The 27,167-nt window shown below is 43.5% G+C and overlaps 1 protein-coding gene across 4 annotated transcripts in view; it reads left to right on the top strand.

Annotated features, from left to right (window-relative positions):
* The window catches only part of dbn1 (drebrin 1), a 118,869-nt gene that overhangs the window by 81,095 nt on the left and 10,607 nt on the right, over positions 1 to 27,167 (top strand). For 3 of the 4 annotated variants that reach the window (XM_046304248.1, XM_046304250.1, XM_046304251.1), the window contains exons 2-9: positions 6,128 to 6,183; positions 8,686 to 8,798; positions 19,414 to 19,503; positions 21,784 to 21,933; positions 25,034 to 25,111; positions 25,827 to 25,978; positions 26,071 to 26,128; positions 27,093 to 27,149. In XM_046304248.1, the coding sequence (XP_046160204.1) occupies positions 6,128 to 6,183; positions 8,686 to 8,798; positions 19,414 to 19,503; positions 21,784 to 21,933; positions 25,034 to 25,111; positions 25,827 to 25,978; positions 26,071 to 26,128; positions 27,093 to 27,149 (754 nt within the window). The remainder of the gene's footprint in view (positions 1 to 6,127; positions 6,184 to 8,685; positions 8,799 to 19,413; positions 19,504 to 21,783; positions 21,934 to 25,033; positions 25,112 to 25,826; positions 25,979 to 26,070; positions 26,129 to 27,092; positions 27,150 to 27,167) is intronic. The other variant, XM_046304249.1, reaches the window with a different exon arrangement.

A 27,167-nucleotide genomic window follows, 5' to 3' on the forward strand; every position in this document is an offset into this window, starting at 1 on the left:
TGGACCATTTCATACCATTATTTTAGTAATGACACACACACACACTTAGCAAGGGGTAAAGGAAGGTGAGTGGGATTACTGTATGCCAGCAAGGCAGCAACAGACAGACATCCTACATTTCTAGATGAATCTGGTTGACCTTCCTCTCCTGTACGGTCTGTTTAGCCAGCCATGAGGCTCTAGCAGAAGGACTTGCTCCGTCCCTCTCTGTCTCTACTTCCATCACGCTCTGTGTCTTCATCCCTCTCCCTCCCTCCGTCTCCAACCATTTAGGTCTGGTAGCCCTCAGTGGTCTTGTCTCAGACTATGGCTGTCCTCTTCCTTCGCTCCTCTTTAATCTCTCTCTCGCTCTCACTCGCTCGCTCTCTTGGCGTGTGTTGGCGAGCTCCACACAGCCTTTCTCTGTGACAGCCATCCTCTCTCTTGGGTGATGGAGTGAGGTGGCTGCCAGCCACAATTAGTAAATCAAATCTAATTTTATTGGTCACATGCGCTGCGTGTAGACTTTACCATGACATTCTTACTTACAAGCCCATTCCCAACAATGCAGATTTAAAAAGATTTGCAAAAAAGGTAGGAAATAGTAACGCAATATAGATTATATATACAAAAGTATGTGGACACACCTTCAAATGAATGGATTCGGCTATTTCTGCCACACCCGTTGCTGACAGGTGTGTGTGTGTGTATACAATCGAGCACACAGTCATGCAATCTTCATAGAAAAACATTGGCAGTAGAATGGCCCGTACTGACGAGCTCATTGACATTCAATGTGTCACTGTCATAGGATTCCACCTCTCCAACATGTCTTTTCGTCAACTGTAAGTGCTGTTATTTCGAACTGAAAATGTCTAGGATCGATAACGACTCAGATGCTTAGTGGTAGGCCACACAAGCTCACAGAAGGGGACCGCAGAAGCTGTAGCTCGTAAAAATAGTCTGTCCTTGGTTGCAACGCTCACTACCGAGTTCCAAAATTCCCCTGGAAGCACAAAAACTGTTTATCTGGAGCTCCATGAAAAGCAGCCACACACAAGCCTAACATCACCATGCTCGATGCCAAAAGTCAGCTGGAGTGGTGTAAAGCTCCCTGCCATTGGACTCTGGAGAAGTGGAAACTCATTCTCTGGAATGATAAATCATGTTTCACCATCTGGCAGTCCGACGGACGAATCTGGGTTTGGCGGATGCCAGGAGAACGCTATCTGCCCAAATGCAAAGTGCCAACTGTAAAGTTTGGTGGAGGAATAATGGTCTGGGGCTGTTTTTCATGGTTTGGGCTAGTCCCCTTAGTTCCAGTGAAGGGAAATCTTAATTCTACAGAATACAATGACATTCTAGACAATTCTGTGCTTCCAACTGTGGCAACAGTTTGGGGAAGGCCCTTTCCTGTTTCAGCATGACAATGCCCCTGTGCACAAAGCAAGGTCCATACAGAAATGGTTTGTTGAGATCGGTGTAGATGAACTTGACTGGCCTGCACAGAGCCCTGACCTCAACCCTATCGAACACCTTAGGAATGAATTAGAACACCTACAGCGAGCCAAGCCTAATTGCCCAACCTCACTAATGCTCCTGTGGCTGATTGCTGCGGGGACTTGCTTCCAATGTTCCAACATCTAGTGGAAAGCCTTACCAGAAGAGTGGAGGCTGTTATAGCTGCAAATGGGGACCAACTCTACTTTAATGCCCATGATTTTGGAATGAGATGTTCCACATACCTTTTATCATGTAGTGTACAAGGAGTACCGGTACCTTGTCAGTGTAAAGGGTAAAGGTTAGTTGAGGTAATATGTAAACTCAGCAAAAAAAAAGAAACGTCCCTTTTTCAGGACCCCATCTTTCAAAGATAATTCGTAAAAATCCAAATAACTTCACAGATCTTCATTGTAAAGGGTTTAAATAAACAATTAATGAACATGCACCTGTGGAACGGTTGTTACGATACTAACAGCTTACAGACGGTAGGCAATTAAGGTCACAGTTATGAAGACTTAGGACACTAAAGAGGCCTTTCTACAGACTGAAAAACACCGAAAGACAGATGCCCAGGGTCCCTGCTCATCTGTGTGAATGTGCTTTAGGCATGCTGCAAGGAGGAATGAGGACTGCCGATGTGGCCAGGGCAATAAATTGCAATGCCCGTACTGTGAGACTCCTAAGACAGCGCTACAGGGACACGGGACAGACAGCTGATCATCCTCGCAGTGGCACACCACGTGTAACAACACCTGCACAGGATTGGTACATCTGAACATCACACCTGCGGGACAGATACAGGATGGCAACAACAACTGCCTGAATTACACCAGGAACACACAATCCCTCCATTAGTGCTCAGACTGTCAGCAATAGGCTGAGAGATGCTGGACTGAGGGTTTGTAGGCCTGTTGTATGGCAAGTCCTTACCAGACATCACCAGCAACAACGTTGCCTTTGGGCACAAACCCACTGGACCAGACAGGACTGGCAAAAAGTGCTCTTCACTGACGAGTCGCGGTTTTGTCTCACCAGGGATGATGGTCGGATTCGCGTTTATCGTCGAAGGAATGAGCATTACACCGAGGCCTGTACTCTGGAGAAGGATCAATTTGAAGGTGAAGGGTCCGTCATGGTCTGGGGCGTTGTCACAGCATCATCGGACTGAGCTTGTTGTCATTGCAGGCATTCTCAAAGCCCTGCGTTACAGGGAAGACATCCTCCTCCCTCATGTGCTACCCTTCCTGCAGGCTCATTCTGATATGACACTCCAGCATGACAATGCCACCAGCCATACTGCTCGCAAGACAGGAATGTCAGTGTTCTGCCATGGCCAGCAAAGAGCCCTGATCCCAATCCCAATCCCATTGAGAACATCTGGGACCTGTTGGATCGGAGGGTGAGGGCTATGCCCCCCCCCCCCCCAGAGATGTCCGGGAACTTGCAGGTCCCTTGGTGGACGAGTGGGGTGACATCTCACAGCAAGAACTGGCAAATCTGATGCAGTCCATGAGGAGGAGATGCACTGCAGTACTTAATGCAGCTGGTGGCCACGCCAGATACTGCGACTTTGGATTTTGTTCCCCCCATTGTTCAGGGACACATTATTACATTTCTGTTAGTTACATGTCTGTGGAACTTCAGTTCAGTTTGTCTCAGGTGTTGAATCTTATGTTCATAGAAATATTCACACATGTTAAGTTTGCTGCAAATAAACGCAGTTGACAGAGGACATTCCTTTTTTTTGTGCTGAGTTCACATGTAGGTAGGGTTAAAAGTGACTAGGCAATCGGGATGTATTTAATAAACTAGCAGCACCGTGTGAAAGTGCGTGTGTGTGTAGCATCAACTTCGCATGTGTATGTGTTGTGATTGTGTGTTGGAGTGTGGGTAGAGTCCAGTGAGTGTGCATAGTCAGTGCAAAAAAAACATCAACACAATAATAATAAGAATAGGGCTCAATGTAAATAGTTTGGTTAGCCATTTTGATGAACTGTTCAGCGTTCCCATGGCTTGGGGGTAGTAGATATTCAGGAGCCTTTTGGTCTCAGTCTTGGTACTGCTTGCTGTGCGGTACTACAGAGAACAGTCTATGACTTGGGTGGCTGGAGTTTGACAGTATTTAGGGCCTTCCTCTAATACCGCCTTGTATAGAGGTCCTGGATGGCAGGGAGTTCGGCCCCAGTGATGTACTGGGCCGTACGTACTACACTCTGTAGCGCCTTGCGGTCGGATCTCAAGCAGTTACCATACCAGGCGGTGATGCAGCCGGTCAAGATGCTCAGTGGTGCAGCTGTAGAACATTTTGAGGATCTGGGGACCAATGCCAAATATTTTCAGCCTCCTGAGGGGGTGGAGGAGTTGTTGTGCTCTCGTCACGACTGTGTTGGTGTGTTTGGACCATGATGGGTCCTTAGTGATGTGGACGGTGAGGAACTTGAAGCTCTCGACCCTCTCCACTACAGCCATGTCTATGTGAATGGGGTGGGGTGTTCGGACCCTCCGTTTCCTGTAGTCCGCGATCAGCTCCATTGTCTTGCTGACGTTGAGGGAGAATTTGATGTTTCCCTCAACGTTCCTGTAGTAGAGAGATTACCCACAAATCAAAGTATTAGACAGTGAAGACACAGCCAGTATCTGAGGAGTCTGTGCAGGAGTCTGAGGAGGAGTTTGGTATTAGTCTCACCTCATGGCTCTATTCAGAGAATTAATTCAATGGCTCTATCTCCTCTCAGGGAATGGGAACAATAATCCCGGCAGTTTAGCTGGAGTGTATGTCTCTACTGCCTTAAAAGCAGCAGTGTGAATTGAAATGGGATTCTCTTTCTAAATCTAGTTAATCACTCCAGGCTTTAACCTCCTACGTAACATAGTAAAACGCGGATGCCGGTCTCTCTCCTCTCCACTTCTCGGAGCTAACAGCACCTGCGACCAGATGTGAAGAGTTCCACCTCGTGCCCTAGCCCTGTTCTTCCCTTGGCTCATGTAGGTACAGATTACGATTCAGAAAACTTTCATGTCCTCAGATGCAATAAAAAATATTTTTTTAAATCACAAAAAATAGCAAAGGATGTTTACAAGCAAGTATGTTGGGTAAGTGCAATTTCATAATAACAATGTTAAAACAGGCTGCATTGCAAGTTCTGAAGTGCAATTACTCAACATTTTGTTTAGTTGCAGAATTGCATTTGGAATAAATGAGTATGTGGCTCTATTTACTTCTCTCTCTAGGTAGTCTGTACCTGTGGCCAGAGGGAAGGAGCTGGAATTTGGGGTGGAATGGGTGGGAAGAGTCTACCGCTATTTTATTCGCCTTCTGGAGGGCTCTGCCTAGGTAGAGAGATGACCGTTCTTGTTGCTGCCCATGATTCTTCCTGACCTAAGTCCTGACTATCTTGCCCAACCTATTTTTCTGTGTGACCTTGATAACCAGCAGGTCAAGCAGTAGGACAAAATGCTCTCAATGAATGATTTATAAAAGAGAACCATGATTCGGTCAACATACAAAAAAGTGATTTATAAAAGACAACCATGATGATTAGGTCAACATTAAAAAAGTGATTTATAAAAGAGAACCATGATGGTTAGGTCAACATTAAAAAAGTGATTTATAAAAGAGAACCATGATGGTTAGGTCAACATTAAAAAAGTGATTTATAAAAGAGAACCAAGATGGTTAGGTCAACATTAAAAAAGTGATTCATAAAAGAGAACCAAGATGGTTAGGTCAACATTAAAAAAAGTGATTTATATAAGAGAACCATGATGGTTAGGTCAACATTAAAAAAGTGCAGTAGGAAATGGTCTCTGTTGGCCTTCCTTAAAATTATCATCAGTACACTGATCCCAGGACAGCTTGTTGTGAATGACTAGCTAATACTAAGGTATTTGTACTCCTCCACTATTTCAATGGGCTCACCTTTTATCAGTGATTGTGTGTGTGCATGGTAGACTTCCTTCGAAAGTCAATCACCATGTCCTTTTTTTTTGTGTTATTTTTCGAGTTTTAGATTTAGTCATAATTTAGAGCCGGTCCTTGCTCGTCTCATCCCCTTTGAGGAGACTGACCAAATCAGTGTCGTCAGCATATTTGATCAGGTGGCACCCTGGGAACTGGCTCCAGTGTTTCAGGACACAACCACTTGTGTTATCAGTCCCCAAGCTCTTTCATGCTCCAGTGCTTTTTACACTCAATGTACGACTTCCTCATTGATGACAAGTGCGCTCTTGGTTGCCATGACCACCTCCTCCAGACAGGCTGGGGGAGCGGGGCCGCCCCTTGCTTCAAAGAGGGTGAAGAACTAGTTTAGTTCATTGGCTGTAGAGAGCAGCACCCTCTCGTCCGGGCAGGGTTCGAGATGATGCCTCCCTTTTAAAGGTGGCGTTTGTCATATTCTTAATGCCCAGCCAGAGCAAGAGTCTACCTGTGACAGTGTCTGTTGCACCATGTACTGGCATCTCTCCTTTTTTTAATCTCTTTGTTCATCTCTCTGTACCTCCTTTCTTTTGAGTTATGACAGTATGAATGTGAAATATAAACATACTGGAACAAGCGCTGGTCAAAAAGAGTATATGACTGGAATGTTTTGATGCTGCGTTCTGGTTTCTATGTCTGACGGTCTTTCTCTCTGTTTCCCTCCTGCAGGGCCTTGTACACATATGAGGACAACAGCAATGATTTGACACTGGCATCATCAGGAGGTAAGCTAAATCTCCTATATATTTGTCCATCCATCCTTCTACACTCTTAAATGTGATGTTTCATTGTTGTTTATTTGATTAACGTGTTACACTGGTGGGAATTGACCTGTATGTTTAGTAGGGATGATACTAGAAATGCCATACTTGTTAGTATCGTGGGAAGGAAACAGAACATGAAGCAGATTTAAGTTCTTTAGGAAAACAGCCCTAATGTTTGAAACATCATTATGTTGTCATCCAGAGTCACATTTTATTTATTTTCCAATGTATAGCACACAATATTTTACATACAGTATGTTTTTAAAGGGATACTTCGGGATTTTGTCAATGTGGCTATTTAACTACTTTCCCAGAGTCAGATGCACTCGTGGATACCATTTCTATGTCTGTGTCCAGTATGAAGGAAGTTAGAGGTGGTTTTGTGAGTAAATGCTAACTAGCGTTGCGCAATTACTGCTAGCAGATACCCATAGAGCCAGAGGAGCACATATTAATCCCCTTGTAGAATTCATTGTGGTCAAAGGAACGAGGCACAGCAGGTCACATGTACAAGTCACTCAGAAAAATAATGACACTGGGAAAAAAAGTTTGCGAACTGCACATCACTACCACCAGCTTGTTCTCTTGCCAAAATGTCTAGCTAACTTATAAAATACAATGTTAGTATTAGGCTTTCCCAAGGCAATTCAGAGAAACAGATTGTAATTGTGGTGCTCATAGAAAGGACTCATGATTGCATTCAGCTGCGTGTTCGATGGTGAATTATCTTCACAATATACAAACAGGCTCATTCTTTCCAATTTGTAAGTCACTCTGGATAAGAGCGTCTGCTAAATGACTTAAATGTAAATGTAAAACAACCTTGATACTGTATATGATAGGAGTTTTATGACATCGAAATGTGAAGTGCACATTTGGACTCACTGTTGTCTGGCTGGCTTGTGTGACATTAAAGCGGTATTTAATATAATCCTCAACGTCTCGTCTCATCTTTCAAAATACATTGAGTCCCCTTAATTTACAGCATTTCCCTCAGTCAGACAACACAACTATGGCAAAAGTTGCCCAATTAGGGGGAGGGATGGGGCAACTTCTTGTCGTGTGCGGTGCTTAAGTTAAGAACACCTGTGAGTCACAACCCATACGGGGCTGTAAAGCACACAGCCTGAGATCTGACATCATGGGGCGGCAGGTAGCCTAATGGTTAGAGCGTTGGACTAATAACCAAAAGGTTGCAAGATGGAATCCCTGAGCTGACAAGGTAAAAAATCTGTCATTCTGCCCCTGAACAAGGCAGTTAACCCACTTCCTAGACCGTCATTGAAAATAATTTGTTCTTAACTGACTTGCCCAGTTAAATAACAAATGTATAGCATGTACAGCCACTGCGATCCAATTTAGGCACTTATCAGTACCCAAATCTGCCATTATCAACCCGTGTACGGGTGTAAAGTTTCCTATTGGATTGGGGAAAGAGCCTGCAATTGACTCTTTGTCTGGAGGGGAAATGTGGCAGTAGAGGGCATTATTAGCTTTGTGGCCTCCATTGAAAGTGACAGCCAGCCATTGTTTTTGGTGTTAAGATGATAACTATTCCATTAGGAATGACATAATCATTATTTCATTAGTTAGTTATTATGACTTTTAATGAAAGTGTTCCATATCTCAGATACACAAAAGAGTACCTGGTGCTGAGCTCTCACTGCTCTGTTTATTATGTCTGGGGGAGAGATGCTGATAGGCTGGCCTTGTCTTCTTAGATCTACTGTTATGGAGGCTTCTAACAATGTGTGCACACACACAGAGTTGATTTATTGCCATGTTTGAGGAGAGGCAGGCCATCAGTCATCCTATTGGTCTACAGTAGTTGGAGTGGGCGGGCTGGACCAGTGAGGCCTCACTCTGATTTAACAGATAGGCTTTGGGGTAGGTTTGAGTGTGTGATGCTGTTGGTGGCAGCTCTGTTTACTTGCATAAGAGTAGTCAGGTGTGAGTGTGACAAATGCCACACATCATGACCCTGTGAAAGACGCACAAAGTCAGCTGCCTCGCCATCGCAATACCTTTACCATAGATGAGATTTTAATATTTCAACAGTGCATTGCTACAGTTGACTGGAGATTGCCTATTCTCAGTGGACGTAAGCCTGCCATACTTCCAAACTGCAGCTCTCCTCAGTGTAAGTCATGGAGGACATGCATCTGCCAGAACTATCACTATCAAGCTATTAAATGATTCCATTGGATGGTAACAGTGAGGATCATATAGGGCAGAGAGCTGCCTCTGCCTGGAGCAGTATAGCACTGAAGTGTGAGGCACTGGGGAACAGAATGTGGAGGGCAGAGACTGGGTTAGAGGGTAACACGGGTCAGCCTGGAGAGTGGCATTGGTGAGATTTTTGTGGAAATCCTACACCTCCATCTAATTTTTTTCTCTCCTATTCCTCCCTTCCTACTATTCCTCCCTCCTCTACCTCCTCTTCCACTGCCTCCCCTCCTCTAGCTGGAGGTCTACCGGAGATCACAGTGACCTTCGACAATGCCAGGGTCATGTACGGCTTCTGCAGCCTGAAGGAGCCCACGGCCGCACTGCCGCGCTACGTCCTCATCAACTGGGTGAGGTGTGTGTGTGTGTGTGTGTGTGTGTGTGTGTGTGTGTGTGTGTGTGTGTGTGTGTGTGTGTGTGTGTGTGTGTGTGTGTGTGTGTGTGTGTGTGTGTGTGTGTGTGTGTGTGTGTGTGTGTGTGTGTGTGTGTGTGTGTGTTTCACAATAAATCAAAATAAGAAATAAGAACACGAGAAAGTAAGCATACTATATATGGGGTCAGTCAATTCCAATACCATGTTTACAATGTGCAGCGATACTGGAGTGATAGAGGTAGATATGTATACAGGTAAGGTGACTAGGCATCAGGATATATGATAACCAGAGTAGAATTATATTTTTGGTCAGTACATGTCTATAAATATGTTTATACAGTACTAGTCAAAAGTTTGGACACCTACACATTTTTCTTTATTTTTACTGTTTTCAACATTGTAGAATAGTAGTGAAGACATCAAAACTATGAAATAACACATATGGAATAATGTAGTTACCAAAACAGTGTTAAACAAATCCAAATATAATTTATATTTGAGATTCTTCAAAGTAGCCACCCTTTTCCTTGACAGCTTTGCACACTCTTGGAATTCTCTCAACCAGCTTCATGAGGTAGTCACCTGGAAGGCATTTCAATTAACAGGTGTGCCTTGTTAAAAGTTAATTTGTGGAATTTCTGTAGCTCAGTTGGTAGTAGCTCAGTTGGTAGAGCATGGCGCTTGTAACGCCAGGGTAGTGGGTTCGATTCCCGGGACCACCCATACGTAGAATGTATGCACACATGACTGTAAGTCGCTTTGGATAAAAGCGTCTGCTAAATGGCATATATTATTATTATTATTATTATTATTATTATTAATTTCTTTCCTTAATGCGTTTGAGCCAATCAGTTGTGTTGTGACAAGGTAGGGGTGGTATACAGAAGATAGCCCTATTTGGTAAAAGACCAAGTCCATATTATGGCAAGAACAGCTCAAATGAGCAAAGAGAAACAACAGTCCATTACTTTAAGACATGAAGGTCAGTCAATACGGAACATTTCAAGAACTTTGAAAATCTATTCAAGTGAAGTCGCAAAAATCATCAAGCACCATGATGAAACTGGCTCTCATGAGGACCGCCACAGGAAAGGAAGACCCAGAGTTACCTCTGCTGCATATGATGAATTCATTAGTATTACCACCCTCAGAAATTGCAGCTTCACAGAGTTCAAGTAACAGACCCATATCAACCTCAACTGTTCAGAGGAGACTGCGTGAATCAGGCCTTTGCTGCAAAGAAACCACTACTAAAGGACATCAATAATAAGAAGACTTGCTTGGGCCGAGAAACACGTCCGGTGAGTCCAAGTTAGACATTTTTGGTTCCAACCTCTATTTCTTTGTGAACCAACCTCCAACCTCTGTTTCTTTGTGACCCAACCTCTGTTTCTTTGTGACCCAACCTCTGTTTCTTTGTGACCCAACCTCCAACCTCTGTTTCCTTGTGAACCAACCTCCAACCTCTTTTTCTTTGTGAACCAATCTCTGTTTCTTTGTGAACCAACCTCCAACCTCTGTTTATTTGTGAACCAACCTCCAACCTCTGTTTCTTTGTGAACCAACCTCTGTTTATTTGTGAACCAACTTCCAACCTCTGTTTCTTTGTGAACCAACCTCTGTTTCTTTGTGAACCAACCTCTTTTTCTTTGTGAACCAACCTCTGTTTCTTTGTGAACCAACCTCCAACCTCTGTTTCTTTGTGAACCAACCTCTGTTTCTTTGTGAACCAACCTCCAACCTCTATTTCTTTATGAACCAACCTCCAACCTCTATTTCTTTGTGAACCAACCTCCAACCTCTGTTTCTTTGTGAACCAACCTATGTTTCTTTGTGAACCAACCTCCAACCTCTATTTCTTTGTGAAACAACCTCCAACCTTTGTTTCTTTGTGAACCAACCTCTGTTTCTTTGTGAACCAATCTCTGTTTCTCTGTTTCTTTGTGAACCAACCTCTGTTTCTTTGTGAACCAACCTCTAACCTCTGTTTCTTTGTGAACCAACCTCTAACCTCTGTTTCTTTGTGAACCAACCTCTAACCTCTGTTTCTTTGTGAACCAACCTCCAACCTATGTTTCTTTGTGAACCAACCTCCAACCTCTATTTCTTTGTGAACCAACCTCTGTTTCTTTGTGAACCAACCTCTGTTTCTTTGTGAACCAACCTCTGTTTCTTTGTGAACCAAACCCTGTTTCTTTGTGAACCAACCTCCAACCTCTGTTTCTTTGTGAACCAACCTCCAACCTTTGTTTCTTTGAACCAATCTCTGTTTCTTTGTGAACCAACCTCCAACCTCTGTTGGAAACAGCAGAGGGAACACCCCCCTATCCACATCGATGGAACAGTAGTGGAGAGGGTAGCTAGTTTTAAGTTCCTCGGCATACACATCACAGACAAACTGAATTGGTCCACTCACACTGACAGCGTCGTGAAGAAGGCGCAGCAGCGCCTATTCAACCTCAGGAGGCTGAAGAAATTCGGCTTGTCACCAAAAGCACTCACAAACTTCTACAGATGCACAATCGAGAGCATCCTGGCGGGCTGTATCACCGCCTGGTACGGCAACTGCTCCGCCCTCAACCGTAAGGCTCTCCAGAGGGTAGTGAGGACTGCACAACGCATCACCGGGGGCAAACTACCTGCCCTCCAGGACACCTACACCACACGTTGTTACAGGAAGGCCATAAAGATCATCAAGGACATCAACCACCCGAACCACTGCCTGTTCACCCCGCTATCATCCAGAAGGCGAGGTCAGTACAGGTGCATCAAAGCTGGGACCGAGAGACTGAAAAACAGCTTCTATCTCAAGGCCATCAGACTGTTAAACAGCCACCACTAACACTGAGTGGCTGCTGCCAACACACTGTCATTGACACTGACCCAACTCCAGCCATTTTAATAATGGGAATTGATGGGAAATGATGTAAATATATCACTAGCCACTTTAAAAAATGCTACCTTATATAATGTTACTTACCCTACATTATTCATCTCATATGCATATGTATATACTGTACTCTACATCATCGACTGCATCCTTATGTAACACATGTATCACTAGCCACTTTAACTATGCCACTTTGTTTACTTTGTCTACACACTCATCTCATATGTATATACTGTACTCGATACCATCTACTGTATGCTGCTCTGTACCATCACTCATTCATATATCCTTATGTACATGTTCCTTATCCCCTTACACTGTGTATAAGACAGTAGTTTTGGAATTGTTAGTTAGATTACTTGTTGGTTATCACTGCATTGTCGGAACTAGAAGCACAAGCATTTCGCTACACTCGCATTAACATCTGCTAACCATGTGTATGTGACAAATACAATTTGATTTGATCTGTTTCTTTGTTAACCAACCTCTGTTTCTTTGTGAACCAACCTCTGTTTATTTGTGAACCAACCTCTGTTTCTTTGTGAACCAACCTCCAACCTCTATTTCTTTGTGAACCAACCTCCAACCTCTGTTTCTTTGTGAACCAACCTCCAACCTCTGTTTCTTTGTTAACCAACCTCTGTTTCTTTGTGAACCAACCTCTGTTTCTTTGTGAACCAACCTCTGTTTCTTTGTGAACCAACCTCTGTTTCTTTGTGAACCAACCGCTTTTCTTTGTGAACCAACCTCTGTTTCTTTGTGAACCAACCTCTGTTTCTTTGTGAACCAACCTCTGTTTCCTTGTGAACCAACCTCTGTTTCTTTGTGAACCAACCTCTGTTTCTTTGTGAACCAACCTCTGTTTCTTTGTGAACCAACCTCTGTTTCTTTGTGAACCAACCTCTGTTTCTTTGTGAACCAACCTCTGTTTCTTTGTGAACCAACCTCTGTTTCTTTGTGAACCAACCTCTGTTTCTTTGTGAACCAATCTCTGTTTCTTTGTGAACCAATCTCTGTTTCTCTGTTTCTTTGTAAACCAACCTCTGTTTCTTTGTGAACCAACCTCCAACCTCTATTTCTTTGTGAACCAACCTCCAACCTCTGTTTCTTTGTGAACCAACCTCCAACCTTTGTTTCTTTGTGAACCAATCTCTGTTTCTTTGAACCAACCTCTGTTTCTTTGTGAACCAACCTCCAACCTCTATTTCTTTGTGAACCAACCTCCAACCTCTATTTCCTTGTGAACCAACCTCCAACCTCTGTTTCTTTGTGAACCAACCTCCAACCTTTGTTTCTTTGTGAACCAATCTCTGTTTCTTTGAACCAACCTCTGTTTCTTTGTGAACCAACCTCTGTTTCTTTGTGAACCAACCTCCAACCTCTGTTTCTTTGTGAACCAACCTCTGTTTCTTTGTGAACCAACCTCCAACCTCTATTTCTTTGTGAACCAACCTCCAACCTCTATTTCTTTGTGAACCAACCTCCAACCTCTATTTCTTTGTGAACCAACCTCCAACCTCTGTTTCTTTGTGAACCAACCTCCAACCTGTTTCTTTGTGAACCAACCTCTGTTTCTTTGTGAACCAACCTCCAACCTCTATTTCTTTGTGAACCAACCTCCAACCTTTGTTTCTTTGTGAACCAACCTCTGTTTCTTTGTGAACCAACCTCTGTTTCTTTGTGAACCAACCTCTGTTTCTTTGTGAACCAACCTCTGTTTCTTTGTGAACCAACCTCCAACCTCTTTCTTTGTGAACCAACCTCTGTTTATTTGTGAACCAACCTCCAACCTCTGTTTCTTTGTGAACCAACCTCTGTTTCTTTGTGAACCAACCTCTGTTTCTTTGTGAACCAACCTCCAACCTCTATTTCTTTGTGAACCAACCTCCAACCTCTATTTCTTTGTGAACCAACCTCCAACCTCTGTTTCTTTGTGAACCAACCTCTGTTTCTTTGTGAACCAACCTCCAACCTCTATTTCTTTGTGAACCAACCTCCAACCTCTATTTCTTTGTGAACCAACCTCCAACCTCTGTTTCTTTGTGAACCAACCTCCAACCTCTATTTCTTTGTGAACCAACCTCCAACCTCTGTTTCTTTGTGAACCAACCTCCAACCTCTGTTTCTTTGTGAACCAACCTCCAACCTATATTTCTTTGTGAACCAACCTCCAACCTCTATTTCTTTGTGAACCAACCTCCAACCTCTGTTTCTTTGTGAACCAACCTCTGTTTCTTTGTGAACCAACCTCCAACCTCTATTTCTTTGTGAACCAACCTCCAACCTCTGTTACTTTGTGAACCAACCTCCAACCTCTGTTTCTTTGTGAACCAACCTCCAACCTCTGTTTCTTTGTGAACCAACCTCCAACCTTTGTTTCTTTGTGAACCAACCTCTGTTTCTTTGTGAACCAATCTCTGTTTCTCTGTTTCTTTGTGAACCAACCTCTGTTTCTTTGTGAACCAACCTCTAACCTCTGTTTCTTTGTGAACCAACCTCTAACCTCTGTTTCTTTGTGAACCAACCTCTAACCTCTGTTTCTTTGTGAACCAACCTCCAACCTCTGTTTCTTTGTGAACCAACCTCCAACCTTTGTTTCTTTGTGAACCAATCTCTGTTTCTTTGAACCAATCTCTGTTTCTTTGTGAACCACCTCCAACCTCTATTTCTTTGTGAACCAACCTCCAACCTGTTTCTTTGTGAACCAACCTCTGTTTCTTTGTGAACCAACCTCCAACCTCTATTTCTTTGTGAACCAACCTCCAACCTCTATTTCTTTGTGAACCAACCTCCAACCTTTGTTTCTTTGTGAACCAACCTCTGTTTCTTTGTGAACCAACCTCTGTTTCTTTGTGAACCAACCTCTGTTTCTTTGTGAACCAACCTCTGTTTCTTTGTGAACCAACCTCTGTTTCTTTGTGAACCAACCTCCAACCTCTTTCTTTGTGAACCAACCTCTGTTTATTTGTGAACCAACCTCCAACCTCTATTTCTTTGTGAACCAACCTCTGTTTCTTTGTGAACCAACCTCTGTTTCTTTGTGAACCAACCTCTGTTTCTTTGTGAACCAACCTCTGTTTCTTTGTGAACCAACCTCTGCTTCTTTGTGAACCAACCTCTGTTTCTTTGTGAACCAACCTCTGTTTCTTTGTGAACCAGCCTCTGTTTCTTTGTGAACCAGCCTCTGTTTCTTTGTGAACCAACCTCTGTTTCTTTGTGAACCAACCTCTGTTTCTTTGTGAACCAACCTCCAAACCCTGTTTCTTTGTGAACCAACCTCCAACCTCTATTTCTTTGTGAACCAACCTTCAACCTCTGTTTCTTTGTGAACCAACCTCCAACCTCTGTTTCTTTGTGAACCAACCTCTGTTTATTTGTGAACCAACCTCCAACCTCTATTTCTTTGTGAACCAACCTCGTTTCTTTGTGAACCAAACCCTGTTTCTTTGTGAACCAACCTCCAAACCCTGTTTCTTTGTGAACCAACCTCTGTTTCTTTGTGAACCAATCTCTGTTTCTCTGTTTCTTTGTGAACCAACCTCCAACCTCTTTCTTTGTGAACCAAACTCTGTTTATTTGTGAACCAACCTCCAACCTCTATTTCTTTGTGAACCAACCTCTGTTTCTTTGTGAACCAACCTCTGTTTCTTTGTGAACCAAACCCTGTTTCTTTGTGAACCAACCTCCAAACCCTGTTTCTTTGTGAACCAACCTCCAACCTTTGTTTCTTTGTGAACCAACCTCTGTTTCTTTGTGAACCAATCTCTGTTTCTCTGTTTCTTTGTGAACCAACCTCTGTTTCTTTGTGAACCAACCTCTAACCTCTGTTTCTTTGTGAACCAACCTCCAACCTCTGTTTCTTTGTGAACCAACCTCCAACCTTTGTTTCTTTGTGAACCAATCTCTGTTTCTTTGAACCAATCTCTGTTTCTTTGTGAACCACCTCCAACCTCTATTTCTTTGTGAACCAACCTCCAACCTGTTTCTTTGTGAACCAACCTCTGTTTCTTTGTGAACCAACCTCCAACCTCTATTTCTTTGTGAACCAACCTCCAACCTCTTTCTTTGTGAACCAACCTCTGTTTATTTGTGAACCAACCTCCAACCTCTATTTCTTTGTGAACCAACCTCTGTTTCTTTGTGAACCAACCTCTGTTTCTTTGTGAACCAACCTCTGTTTCTTTGTGAACCAACCTCTCTTTGTGAACCAACCTCTGTTTCTTTGTGAACCAACCTCTGCTTCTTTGTGAACCAACCTCTGTTTCTTTGTGAACCAACCTCTGTTTCTTTGTGAACCAGCCTCTGTTTCTTTGTGAACCAGCCTCTGTTTCTTTGTGAACCAACCTCTGTTTCTTTGTGAACCAACCTCCAAACCCTGTTTCTTTGTGAACCAACCTCCAACCTCTATTTCTTTGTGAACCAACCTTCAACCTCTGTTTCTTTGTGAACCAACCTCCAACCTCTGTTTCTTTGTGAACCAACCTCTGTTTATTTGTGAACCAACCTCCAACCTCTATTTCTTTGTGAACCAACCTCGTTTCTTTGTGAACCAAACCCTGTTTCTTTGTGAACCAACCTCCAAACCCTGTTTCTTTGTGAACCAACCTCTGTTTCTTTGTGAACCAATCTCTGTTTCTCTGTTTCTTTGTGAACCAACCTCCAACCTCTTTCTTTGTGAACCAAACTCTGTTTATTTGTGAACCAACCTCCAACCTCTATTTCTTTGTGAACCAACCTCTGTTTCTTTGTGAACCAACCTCTGTTTCTTTGTGAACCAAACCCTGTTTCTTTGTGAACCAACCTCCAAACCCTGTTTCTTTGTGAACCAACCTCCAACCTTTGTTTCTTTGTGAACCAACCTCTGTTTCTTTGTGAACCAATCTCTGTTTCTCTGTTTCTTTGTGAACCAACCTCTGTTTCTTTGTGAACCAACCTCTAACCTCTGTTTCTTTGTGAACCAACCTCCAACCTCTGTTTCTTTGTGAACCAACCTCCAACCTTTGTTTCTTTGTGAACCAATCTCTGTTTCTTTGAACCAATCTCTGTTTCTTTGTGAACCACCTCCAACCTCTATTTCTTTGTGAACCAACCTCCAACCTGTTTCTTTGTGAACCAACCTCTGTTTCTTTGTGAACCAACCTCCAACCTCTATTTCTTTGTGAACCAACCTCCAACCTTTGTTTCTTTGTGAACTAACCTCTGTTTCTTTGTGAACCAACCTCTGTTTCTTTGTGAACCAACCTCTGTTTCTTTGTGAACCAACCTCTGTTTATTTGTGAACCAACCTCCAACCTCTATTTCTTTGTGAACCAACCTCTGTTTCTTTGTGAACCAACCTCTGTTTCTTTGTGAACCAACCTCTGTTTCTTTGTGAACCAACCTCTGCTTCTTTGTGAACCAACCTCTGTTTCTTTGTGAACCAACCTCTGTTTCTTTGTGAACCAACCTCTGTTTCTTTGTGAACCAACCTCCAAACCCTGTTTCTTTGTGAACCAACCTCCAACCTCTATTTCTTTGTGAACCAACCTCCAACCTCTGTTTCTTTGTGAACCAACCTCTGTTTATTTGTGAACCAACCTCCAACCTCTATTTCTTTGTGAACCAACCTCGTTTCTTTGTGAACCAAACCCTGTTTCTTTGTGAACCAACCTCCAAACCCTGTTTCTTTGTGAACCAACCTCTGTTTCTTTGTGAACCAATCTCTGTTTCTCTGTTTCTTTGTGAACCAACCTCCAACCTCTTTCTTTGTGAACCAAACTCTGTTTATTTGTGAACCAACCTCCAACCTCTATTTCTTTGTGAACCAACCTCTGTTTCTTTGTGAACCAACCTCTGTTTCTTTGTGAACCAACCTCTGTTTCTTTGTGAACCAAACCCTGTTTCTTTGTGAACCAACCTCCAAACCCTGTTTCTTTGTGAACCAACCTCTGTCTTTTTCAAGACGTACTTAATCAGCTTGACATCCCATCTGGTTTGAATTTAGTGGGACTATCATTTGTTTTTCAACAGGACAATGAACCAACACACCTCCAGGCTGTCTAAGGGCTATTTGGCTAAGAAGGAGAGTGTTGGAGTGCTTCATCAGATGACCTGGCATCACCTGACCTCAACCCAATTGAGATGGTTTGGGATGAGTTGGGCTGCAGAGTGAAGGAAAAACAGCCAATAAGTGCTCAGCATATGTGGGAACTCCTTCAAGACTGAAGCTGAGGTGAAGCTGGTTGAGAGAATGCCAAGTGTGCAAAGTTGTCATCAAGGCAAAGGGTGGCTACTTTGAAGAATCTCAAATATAAAATATATTTTGATTTGTCTAACACTTTTTTGTTTACTACATGATTCCATATGTGTTATTTCATTTTTGGATGTCTTCACTATTATTCTACAATGTAGAAAATAGTAAAAATAAAGAAACTATTGAATGAGTAGGTGTGTCCAAACTTTTGACTGATACTATATGCACATCTCTGTTTATGGGTATACACTGTATGTGTTCTCTCTGATGGCCCAAGCCCTCCCTCCTACCAGAGTGAAGCTTAGGGGAATATGAGCTCAGGCAGTCTGAGACAGCCTAATGGACTCTATGTCCCTATCCTTGTGGCAGGCCCAGACATCCCCTCTGGCTACTGGTCTCCATCACAGCACCTCTTACCACTCTGCTCTGGAATGACCCATATACTGTAGCACACAGCAGAATGACAATCAGGATTTAAATTTGCAGTAGCTAGTGCTTTCCTCAAATCAAAACCCTTTACATTGTGACATTGTAGCTAACTCATACCAAATACAGTATGAAGAGCTCATACATGAAGATTGGACTAAACTGCATGGGATAAGTATACAGCAAATGTTATAATGTATTTGTCACAATAGAAACTTGGGATGAAGGGAGGGAGAAAGCAGGAGAGAAGTTCGAATGGCCCTGCAGTGAGGGTATCTTGTTCATTATTTCAACCCTTCATTTTGGGTTCCTTGTAATTCTCAGACATTGCAGTCCCCTCTCAAACAGGAAGCTGAAAATATGTGCTGTTTCTTGTTGTCCTTATAAGCTCTAAGATGTAAAGTAAAGTAGTAAAGTATTTAGAGCAGTTCTCCGGAGATGTTTCATTAACTAGGTGAATAGCCCTGAAATGGGTGTTATTTGACCAATTATTGTATTTGATCATTCTCTAGCAGCTGTACCAAATCAGTAGTGTTTTTATGGATGATTGCTGTTCCACTGTTCTTTTTATGTAATCAGTGGCTATTGTGTATATCTACCGTTGTTTTCAAAAGGCCATGATAATGTCAACCTACCAGGGATTTTCCTTTTGAGGAATAACACTTCATACATTTACTCCTGGAAAACTGAACATAAAGACACCAATTTAAAGTTGAATACAATTCTATCTTGAGTCCTTAAACACACAACACATTATACACTTGATAGAGACCATCAAATCCTTTCAATGTGGCTACTTTGATTGATGATGAAGATTGTATCCTTGAAATGGGTAACAGACACTAACCTGTCTTTCCTGTCTTCCCTCTTTCACCCCTTCCTCCATTTACCTCTCCTCTCCCTCTCTGTCCTCTCCTATTCTCCTCTCCCTCTCTGTCCTCTCCTATTCTCCTCTCCCTCTCTGTCCTCTCCTTTTCTCCTCTCCCTCTCTGTCCTCTCCTTTTCTCCTCTCCCTCTCTGTCCTCTCCTTTTCTCCTCTCCCAGGTTGGTGAGGATGTGCCTGATGCAAGGAAGTGTCAGTGTGCCAGCCATGTGGCTAACATTGCAGAGTTTTTCCAGGTCAGTCTCACTGAGGTAAACCCAACTGCTACTTGAAGACTCTCTCTAAGACACATTGTTGAAGCTGTTTATTAAAACTTTCCTGGATGACTAAATTAAAAGCTATTTTATGTCTGAATGCCATCTGCTTCTCTGCGCCCACTTTGTTACGGTCTCAGAGTAGGAGTGCTGATCTGGGATCAGGTCTCCCTGACCATAATATTATTAATTATGATGTAAAAAAGCTTTCCTTGTCATTATGAATCTGGGCCTAGATTCTCCTCCAGCGTTCTTCAGTGATGCTCTTTTAATATAATAATAATAATATATGCCATTTAGCAGACGCTTTTATCCAAAGCGACTTACAGTCATGTATGCATACATTCTACGTATGGGTGGTCCCGGGGATCGAACCCACTACCCTGGCGTTACAAGCGCCATGCTCTACCAACTGAGCTACAGAAGGACTTTTAATGACTTGGATCTAAAATATGGAGAGAAAGACTGTCATCTACCAGCCCGGCCAGAGCAGAGGCCTAGGGCCATTTTAGCTTCCTGTTGAGAATCAGCTCAGTGATTCTGGGTATAGGAGTGATTCCACTGGTCCGCCCACAGGATCAGTAGAGGTTATGTGTATGGATGACTAACACAGCACTCTCTAATGTTATTGTGAACAAGGTGCTCGGCGGTAGGAGACAGATGACAATTCTTTTGCCTTTTTATCCACGGTGTCTCTTGAATAATTGGGGCGGCAGGTAGCCTAGTGGTTAGACCGAAAGGTTGCTGGATCGAATCCCGTGCTGACAAGGTAAAAACCTGGCATTCTGCCCCTGAACAAGGCAGTTAACCCACTGTTCCCCGGTAGGCCGTCATTGTAAATAAGAATTTGTTCTTATTAACTGACTTGCCTAGTTAAATAAAGATTTTTAAAAAATATATATATAAATATGTGAAAGAGATATGGAGATAAAGAGCAGTCTTTATCCTGAAGGCCTTGGAGGAATCCTGGCTAGCCAGCCGCAGTCAATTGATGTGAAGTGTCTGTCACCTTCGCCTTAACAGCTCTTTTCTGTGGCCATCTGCTCGCTCACACTGATGGCCCTGGCCTCCGATTTAATGTGGGATTAGTTGGTTGAAAAGGCTTTAGTTAGCTGGGAGACACAAACACTTGTCAGGTACACACACACACCCACAGGCCGGCAGGACACACATGCAGACAGGCTCGCACATACACACATTTACATACACACACACAGGCAGACGTGTGTATGGTTTATCCTGTCTCGGGATATCATCCTTATGCACACACAACAGGATCCCCACAGCATCATTCTCACTCCCAGCCATTTTGATGTGTGTCTTCCAGATTACTCTGGTTTGTGGGAACACGACTGAGACTGAGTACAAAACCTTAGGAACACCTGCTCTTTCCATGACACAGATTGACCAGGTGAACGCTATAATCCCTTATTGATGTCACCTGTTAAATCCACTTCAATCAGTGTAGATGGAGTGTAGACAATTGACAATTGAGACATTGTGTATGTGTGCCATTCAGAGGGTAAACGGGCATGCCAAATATTGAAGTGCCTTTGAAAGGGGTGTGGTAGGAGGTGCCCGGCGCACTGGTTTGAGTTTGTGAAGAACTGCAACGCTGCTGGGTTTTTCACACTCAACAGTTTCCTGTGTGTATCAAGAATGGTCCACCCAAATGACATCCAGCCAACTTGACACAACTATGGGAAGCATTACAGTCAACATGGGACAGCATCCTTGTGGAACACTTTCCACACCTTGTACTCCATGACCTGACAAGTTGAGGCTGTTCTCAGGGCAAAAGGGGTGCAACTCAATGTTAGGAAGGTGTTCCTAATCTTTTGCACAGTCACTGTACATGTGCGTGATATTAAACACTGTTTGATGTCTTTTAGCTTCAATCAACAGTCTGGCATGGGGCACATATGCATTTCTCCATCACCCGTCTTGACCTCTCGTTCCCTCTTGACCTCTCGTTCCCTCTTGACCTCTCGTTCCCTCTTGACCTCTCGTTCCCTCTCTCTCTTGCATCCACTAAGGCCATCTCTATCCTCTCTCCATGACATAACCAATTGTATCCTTCCAACCACGTGGCTCTAAAGCGTGTGTGCGTTTCCCCCAATCAAAGGTTGCCAGAGGAAGCCTGTGCCCTGTAGTCTGACACTAATAGAACCCCTTGGATCTTTCTCCTGTTACCCGTGGGATACCATCTCACACATTCAATTTAAAGGGGAAGGCTATACTTCCATTGAAGAGGCGTTTTGTGCTTTTTGTCCGCAGGGAGTCAACATCATCGTCAATGCCAGCACCATGGACGACATCGAACCATCCGCCATTGGACAGAGACTGACCAATGGGACGGCTTCGGTGGCCAGCCCCGTCCTCAGCCGTCTGAGAACCAGAGAGGAGGAGAACGGAGAGCTCGGAGTGGTACAAGAGAGGGGAGGGATGGGTGGGTGGATAGGAGGTGGGGTGATGGTGGAGAGATGGATAAGATGGAGAGCTATAAGGAGAGAGGTGGATTAGAAGGATGGAGAGAGAGTTGGTGGAGAGATGGAGGATAAGATGGAGAGCTATAAGGAGAGAGGTAGATTAGAAGGATGGAGAGAGAGTTGGTGGAGAGATTGAGGATAAGATGGAGAGCTATAAGGAGAGAGGTGGATTAGAAGGATGGAGAGAGAGTTGGTGGAGAGATTGAGGATAAGATGGAGAGCTATAAGGAGAGAGGTGGATTAGAAGGATGGAGAGAGAGTTGGTGGAGAGATGGAGGATAAGATGGAGAGCTATAAGGAGAGAGGTGGATTAGAAGGATGGAGAGAGAGTTGGTGCAGGGATAGATGCAGAGGGAGTTATTGAAGAAGTATAGATGGGTTTAAGGGAAAGAGTGACAGTCTAGCAGGAGAGGGGAGTGAGTGTTACGACAAAGGTTAAAATAAGTTCCCTTTTTCTCCCCAATTTTGTGATATCCAATTGGTAGTTAGTCTTGTCCCATCGCTGCAACTCCTGTACAGACTTGGGAGAGGCGAAGGTTGAGAGCCATGCGTCCTCCTAAACATGACCCTGCCAAGCCGCACTGCTTCTTGACACACTGCTCACTTAACCCGGAAGCCATTCGCACCAATGTGTTGGAGGAAACACCGTCCAACTGGTGACCAAGTCAGAGTGCAGGTGCCGGGCCCATCAAAGGAGTTGCTAGAACGCAATGGGACAAGAACATCTCCCTCCCCTAACCCGATCCTGGGCCAATTGTGTGCCAACCTCATGGGTCTTCCAGTCGGGGCCGGCTGCGACACAGCCCAGGATCGAACCTGGATCTGTAGTAACGCCGATGCAGTGCCTTTAGCCCGCGGTCCCACTCGGGAGGCCCTCGAGCTCTCTATTAGTGTGATGTGTGACACAAGGCTACAGCCATGTTACTGATTTAGAGGAGGGGAGCGGGAGGGAGAGATTCAGAGAGGGAGTGAGACAGAAAGAGAGAGAAAAGCAAGAGGGAAAGAGATGATGAAGAGGCAAAGAAAGCATTGGAACGGGCCTCTGAGAGCGAGGCATTGTTAATGTTTAGGAACTGAGACAATAGGCCTTACTGTGTGTTAGGGGGTTAATAAGGAATGAGTCACTCAGCTGGACAGCTAGCAGGCTCCTTCCTCATTCCCTCTCTGTTTATCTGGACACAACTGAAGTAGTACGTTAGGCTAGCTGCTACGCTAAAGATGCATTACATTCTGATAATGTTGGCAAAACATGACCACATGTTGAAGCAAATAACTAGAACTTGGAAGGTTGAGACGACACTAACAAAATGCACTAGATCATGTGTCTTTTACAATGGGAAAGGCGGTTGTAGTATTCAACATGCTTAGTGTCACACAGGGACTTTGAACAGCCTACCTGGATCACATCCACAGTGCCTTCAGAAAGTACTTTCTCCACGTTTTACAGCCTGAATTTAAAATGGATAACATTTATATTTTGTCCCTGGCCTGCACACAACACCCCGTAATGTCAAAGTGGTATTGTGTTTTTAGACATAAAAAGCAGGAGTCAAAATGTGCTTAAAAAGGTCACATAATAAGTTGCATGGACACTGTGTGCAATAATGGTGTTTAACATGCATTTTGAATGACTACCTCATCTCTTTAACCCACACATAGAGTTATCTGTAAGGTCCATCAGTCAAACACAGATTCAACCACAAAGACCAGGGAGGTTTTCCAATACTTCACAAAGAAGGGCACCTATTGGTAGATGGGTACAACAACAAAAAAGCTGACATTGAATAATAATAACATCATCAGTGAAGAGCACCTTTTTGCCAGTCCTGTCTAGTCCAGCGACGGTGGGTTTGTGCCCATAGGCAACGTTGTTGCCGGTGACGTCTGGTGAGGACCTGCCTTACAACAGGCCTACAAGCCCTCAGTTCAGCCTCTCTCAGCCTATTGTGGACAGTCTGAGCACTGATGGAGGGATTGTGCGTTCCTGGTGAAACTCGGGCCGTTGTTTTTGCCATCTTGTACCTGTCCGGCAGGTGTGATGTTCCGATGTACTGATCCTGTGCAGGTGTTGTTACACGTGGTCTGCCACTGTGAGGACGATCAGCTGTCCATCCTGTCTCCCTGTAGCGCTGTCTTAGGCGTCTCACAGTACGGACATTGCCATTTATTGCCCTGTCCACATCTGCAGTCCTCATTTCTCCTTGCAGCATGCCTAAAGCACATTCACGCAGATGAGCCGGGACCCCGGGCATCATTCTTTTGGTGTTTTTCAGAGTCTGTAGAAGGGCCTCTTTAGTGCCCTAAGTTGTCATAACTGTGACCTTAATTTCCTACCGTCTGTAAGCTGTTAGTGTCTTAACGACCGTTCCACAGGCGCATGTTCATTAATTGTTTATGGTTCATTGAACAATCATTGGAAACAGTGTTTAAACCCTTTACAATGAAGATATTTAGATTTTCACTAATGATCTTTGAAAGACCGGGTCCTGAAAAAGGGCCGTTTATTTTTTTTTCTTCTGAGTTTATCTGTATTTCATGTTCAATAAATTTGCAAACAATTCTAAAAATGTTTTCACTGTCATTATGGGGTACTGTGTGTCAATGTAATCAATGTTGATTTCAATGTTGTAACACAACCAAGTGTGAAATATGGGTAGAAATACTTTCTGAAGGCCCTCACCTTAGGGGTTCAAATACAGGCTGTACTATTCTCTCTGTCGGAATCATAAATCAGGTAGTGCTTTCTTTGCTCTTAATGTAAACGGTCTGATACTCCCCCCTTTTTATACGTGATATACATAGAAGTTAAAATTGTATAACGAATATAATTCACATCCAGGTAGTGGCGTACAACAAGTGATACGGTGTGTGTGGAACAGAAATATGACACTGTGTCTAGTCTGACCCTGTTGGTTACAGGGCGGTGGGGTGGAATAGGATTTGGAGGGCACAGAACTGTGCCATGGCTCTTTGACGAATGGTTGTAACCGACCACTTCCTGTTTCCCTCTGCTCTTTCTCTATTGGACGAATGCTCAGGGCACCGTGTACACCAAGACCAACGCAGAGATCGAGATGAAGAAGATCAATAGAGAGGAATTCTGGGAACAAGCCAAGGTAGGAAAGAACATGATTCCAACTGTCAGGAGGAAGGAAAAGCGGGATAGAAGAGGGAGGGGAGTTTGACTGGAACAGGGACTCTGGAGACAAGAGCAGCAGCAGTGTTATTCGTCCGTCTTTTTTCCCTCTACCTTTTCCTCAGGCTAGTAGTGTTCGCATGAATAGCGGTTTCAATTTGAGTGTGTGTAGGAGTAGGATCAAAACAAAGTCAAACCATGTCCCCCTTCCTGAAGCATTGCCACTGGCCAATGAGACTCATGCGATATGACATCCATTGCTGTCTGTCCTTTAGGTTATTTGAATTTGAATCATTATGAGGGGGCGGCTTTGCCCTCTGCAAGTTAGAATCAACTCTGAAATGCAACTTTATCTGAGTAGATTTCCATTTACAAATTGCCTGTTGATTTAGCTTCCTCTCAATAGGACCAACGCCAAGTGTTCTGTTTTGCATTTCAGTCTTTGATATTTTATGATGTAGTTACGAATTCAAAGGGATTATTGAAATAGTTTTTTCTAAAATATTTGATTGGTTGACACGACAGGTGTCAGGACCGATGTAGAGAGGGGTACAGAGGGGCTCGAACCCCCATCGCCACGGGGGCATATGCGGTCCGGAAGTCGGAAGCTGAAACCGCTACACCAAACTCCAGCAGAGTTAATGAATTATTAAACAAATAATACAATATATTTCTTGGTTCTTTGTGTGTACCAGCGTGAAGAAGAGTTGAGAAAGGAGGAGGAGAGGAAGAAGGTTGCGGAGGAGAGGCAACGCTTTGAGGAGGAGAGGATGGAGCTGGAAAGGAAGGAGCAAGAGGATAGAGAGAAGAGGTACCGCGAAAGGGAGAGGCAAATTGAGGAACACAGGTGGGCCACCGTGACTTATGGGTAATGTGAAGTATCACTGTAAACTCTTGTGATTGATCCATGTGGTAACTTTGTGTGTGTGTGTGGAGCAGAAAGAAGATGCAAGAGGAAGAGGAGGCCAAAGAGAGGACACGGAACCAGCCCCTCATAGTAAGTGTGTGTCAGGGCTGGAGTCTATTTGAATTGAAGGCTGTCAATGCAGGAAGTGATTTAAAAATAAAAATAAATGAATTAAAAATAAACTTTTGACATCTTTTAATCAACCGTTTTTTAGGGGTCATTGAAAGTAAATGTATTTACGTTTACTTCCTGAATTCATACTGTAGTAAGAGCCATGGCCAGTATTTGTACTCTTTAAGAATGTGTGTGTGTGTGTGTGTGTGTGTGTGTGTGTGTGTGTGTGTGTGTGTGTGTGTGTGTGTGTGTGTGTGTGTGTGTGTGTGTGTAGTAACAGAGTATGTACTGTGTGCATAATCTTTGTTCTGTGCCAAAGAGGTTCTTGCCTTAGTAACTTCACATCACTGATAGGGGCAGTCTGCTTTTAGAGTTAATTTCTCATCTAATTTTGAGACTAGTCATGAATCATTGATATTGTCTGGGGAGGAAAATTAAGAAGAATCAAGAATGACATTTCCTGTTTAAAAACAAAATCCAACTTTAATTCAATACTAGCATCAACATGAATATTTTAACCCTGACACAACATGAAACAAGATTTATTCTCCAAATATTGGGTCCGACAACGTTTTCACTTATCTCCTTCCTCTTACCATTCCACTATAGCCACTGTTATTTGAACTCACTTCCTGCAGAAACAATACTTCTGTTTTCAGAACCCTGCGAATGCCTGCTTATATGTCTGTGTTTCTGTGAGGCCATGCGGTGAGAACGTAACTATGTACTAATGTGGTTGTATGAAATGGTGGACATCTTTTATGCTTCTTTATTGTTGTTTCCAGACAATCATACTGCAACCCTGCTTGTGGTGGATGACATCACTGGGATTTAAACATGTAGGCTCTGCTTCCCCCTGCTGGATAGATGTAGAAGATATCAACTTTATACTCTTTCTCCTTGTATCTCTGTCTTTCTCGTGCTCTCTCGCTGTCTGCAGACAGCAGAACCTAGCTATGAGGATCTGGAGAAAGAGAACAAGGAGACGGAAGTGGAGGTGGGTTGTGAAAAAACA

This window comes from Oncorhynchus gorbuscha, linkage group LG16 (genome assembly GCF_021184085.1).
Source record: "Oncorhynchus gorbuscha isolate QuinsamMale2020 ecotype Even-year linkage group LG16, OgorEven_v1.0, whole genome shotgun sequence".
Lineage (NCBI taxonomy): Eukaryota > Metazoa > Chordata > Actinopteri > Salmoniformes > Salmonidae > Oncorhynchus > Oncorhynchus gorbuscha.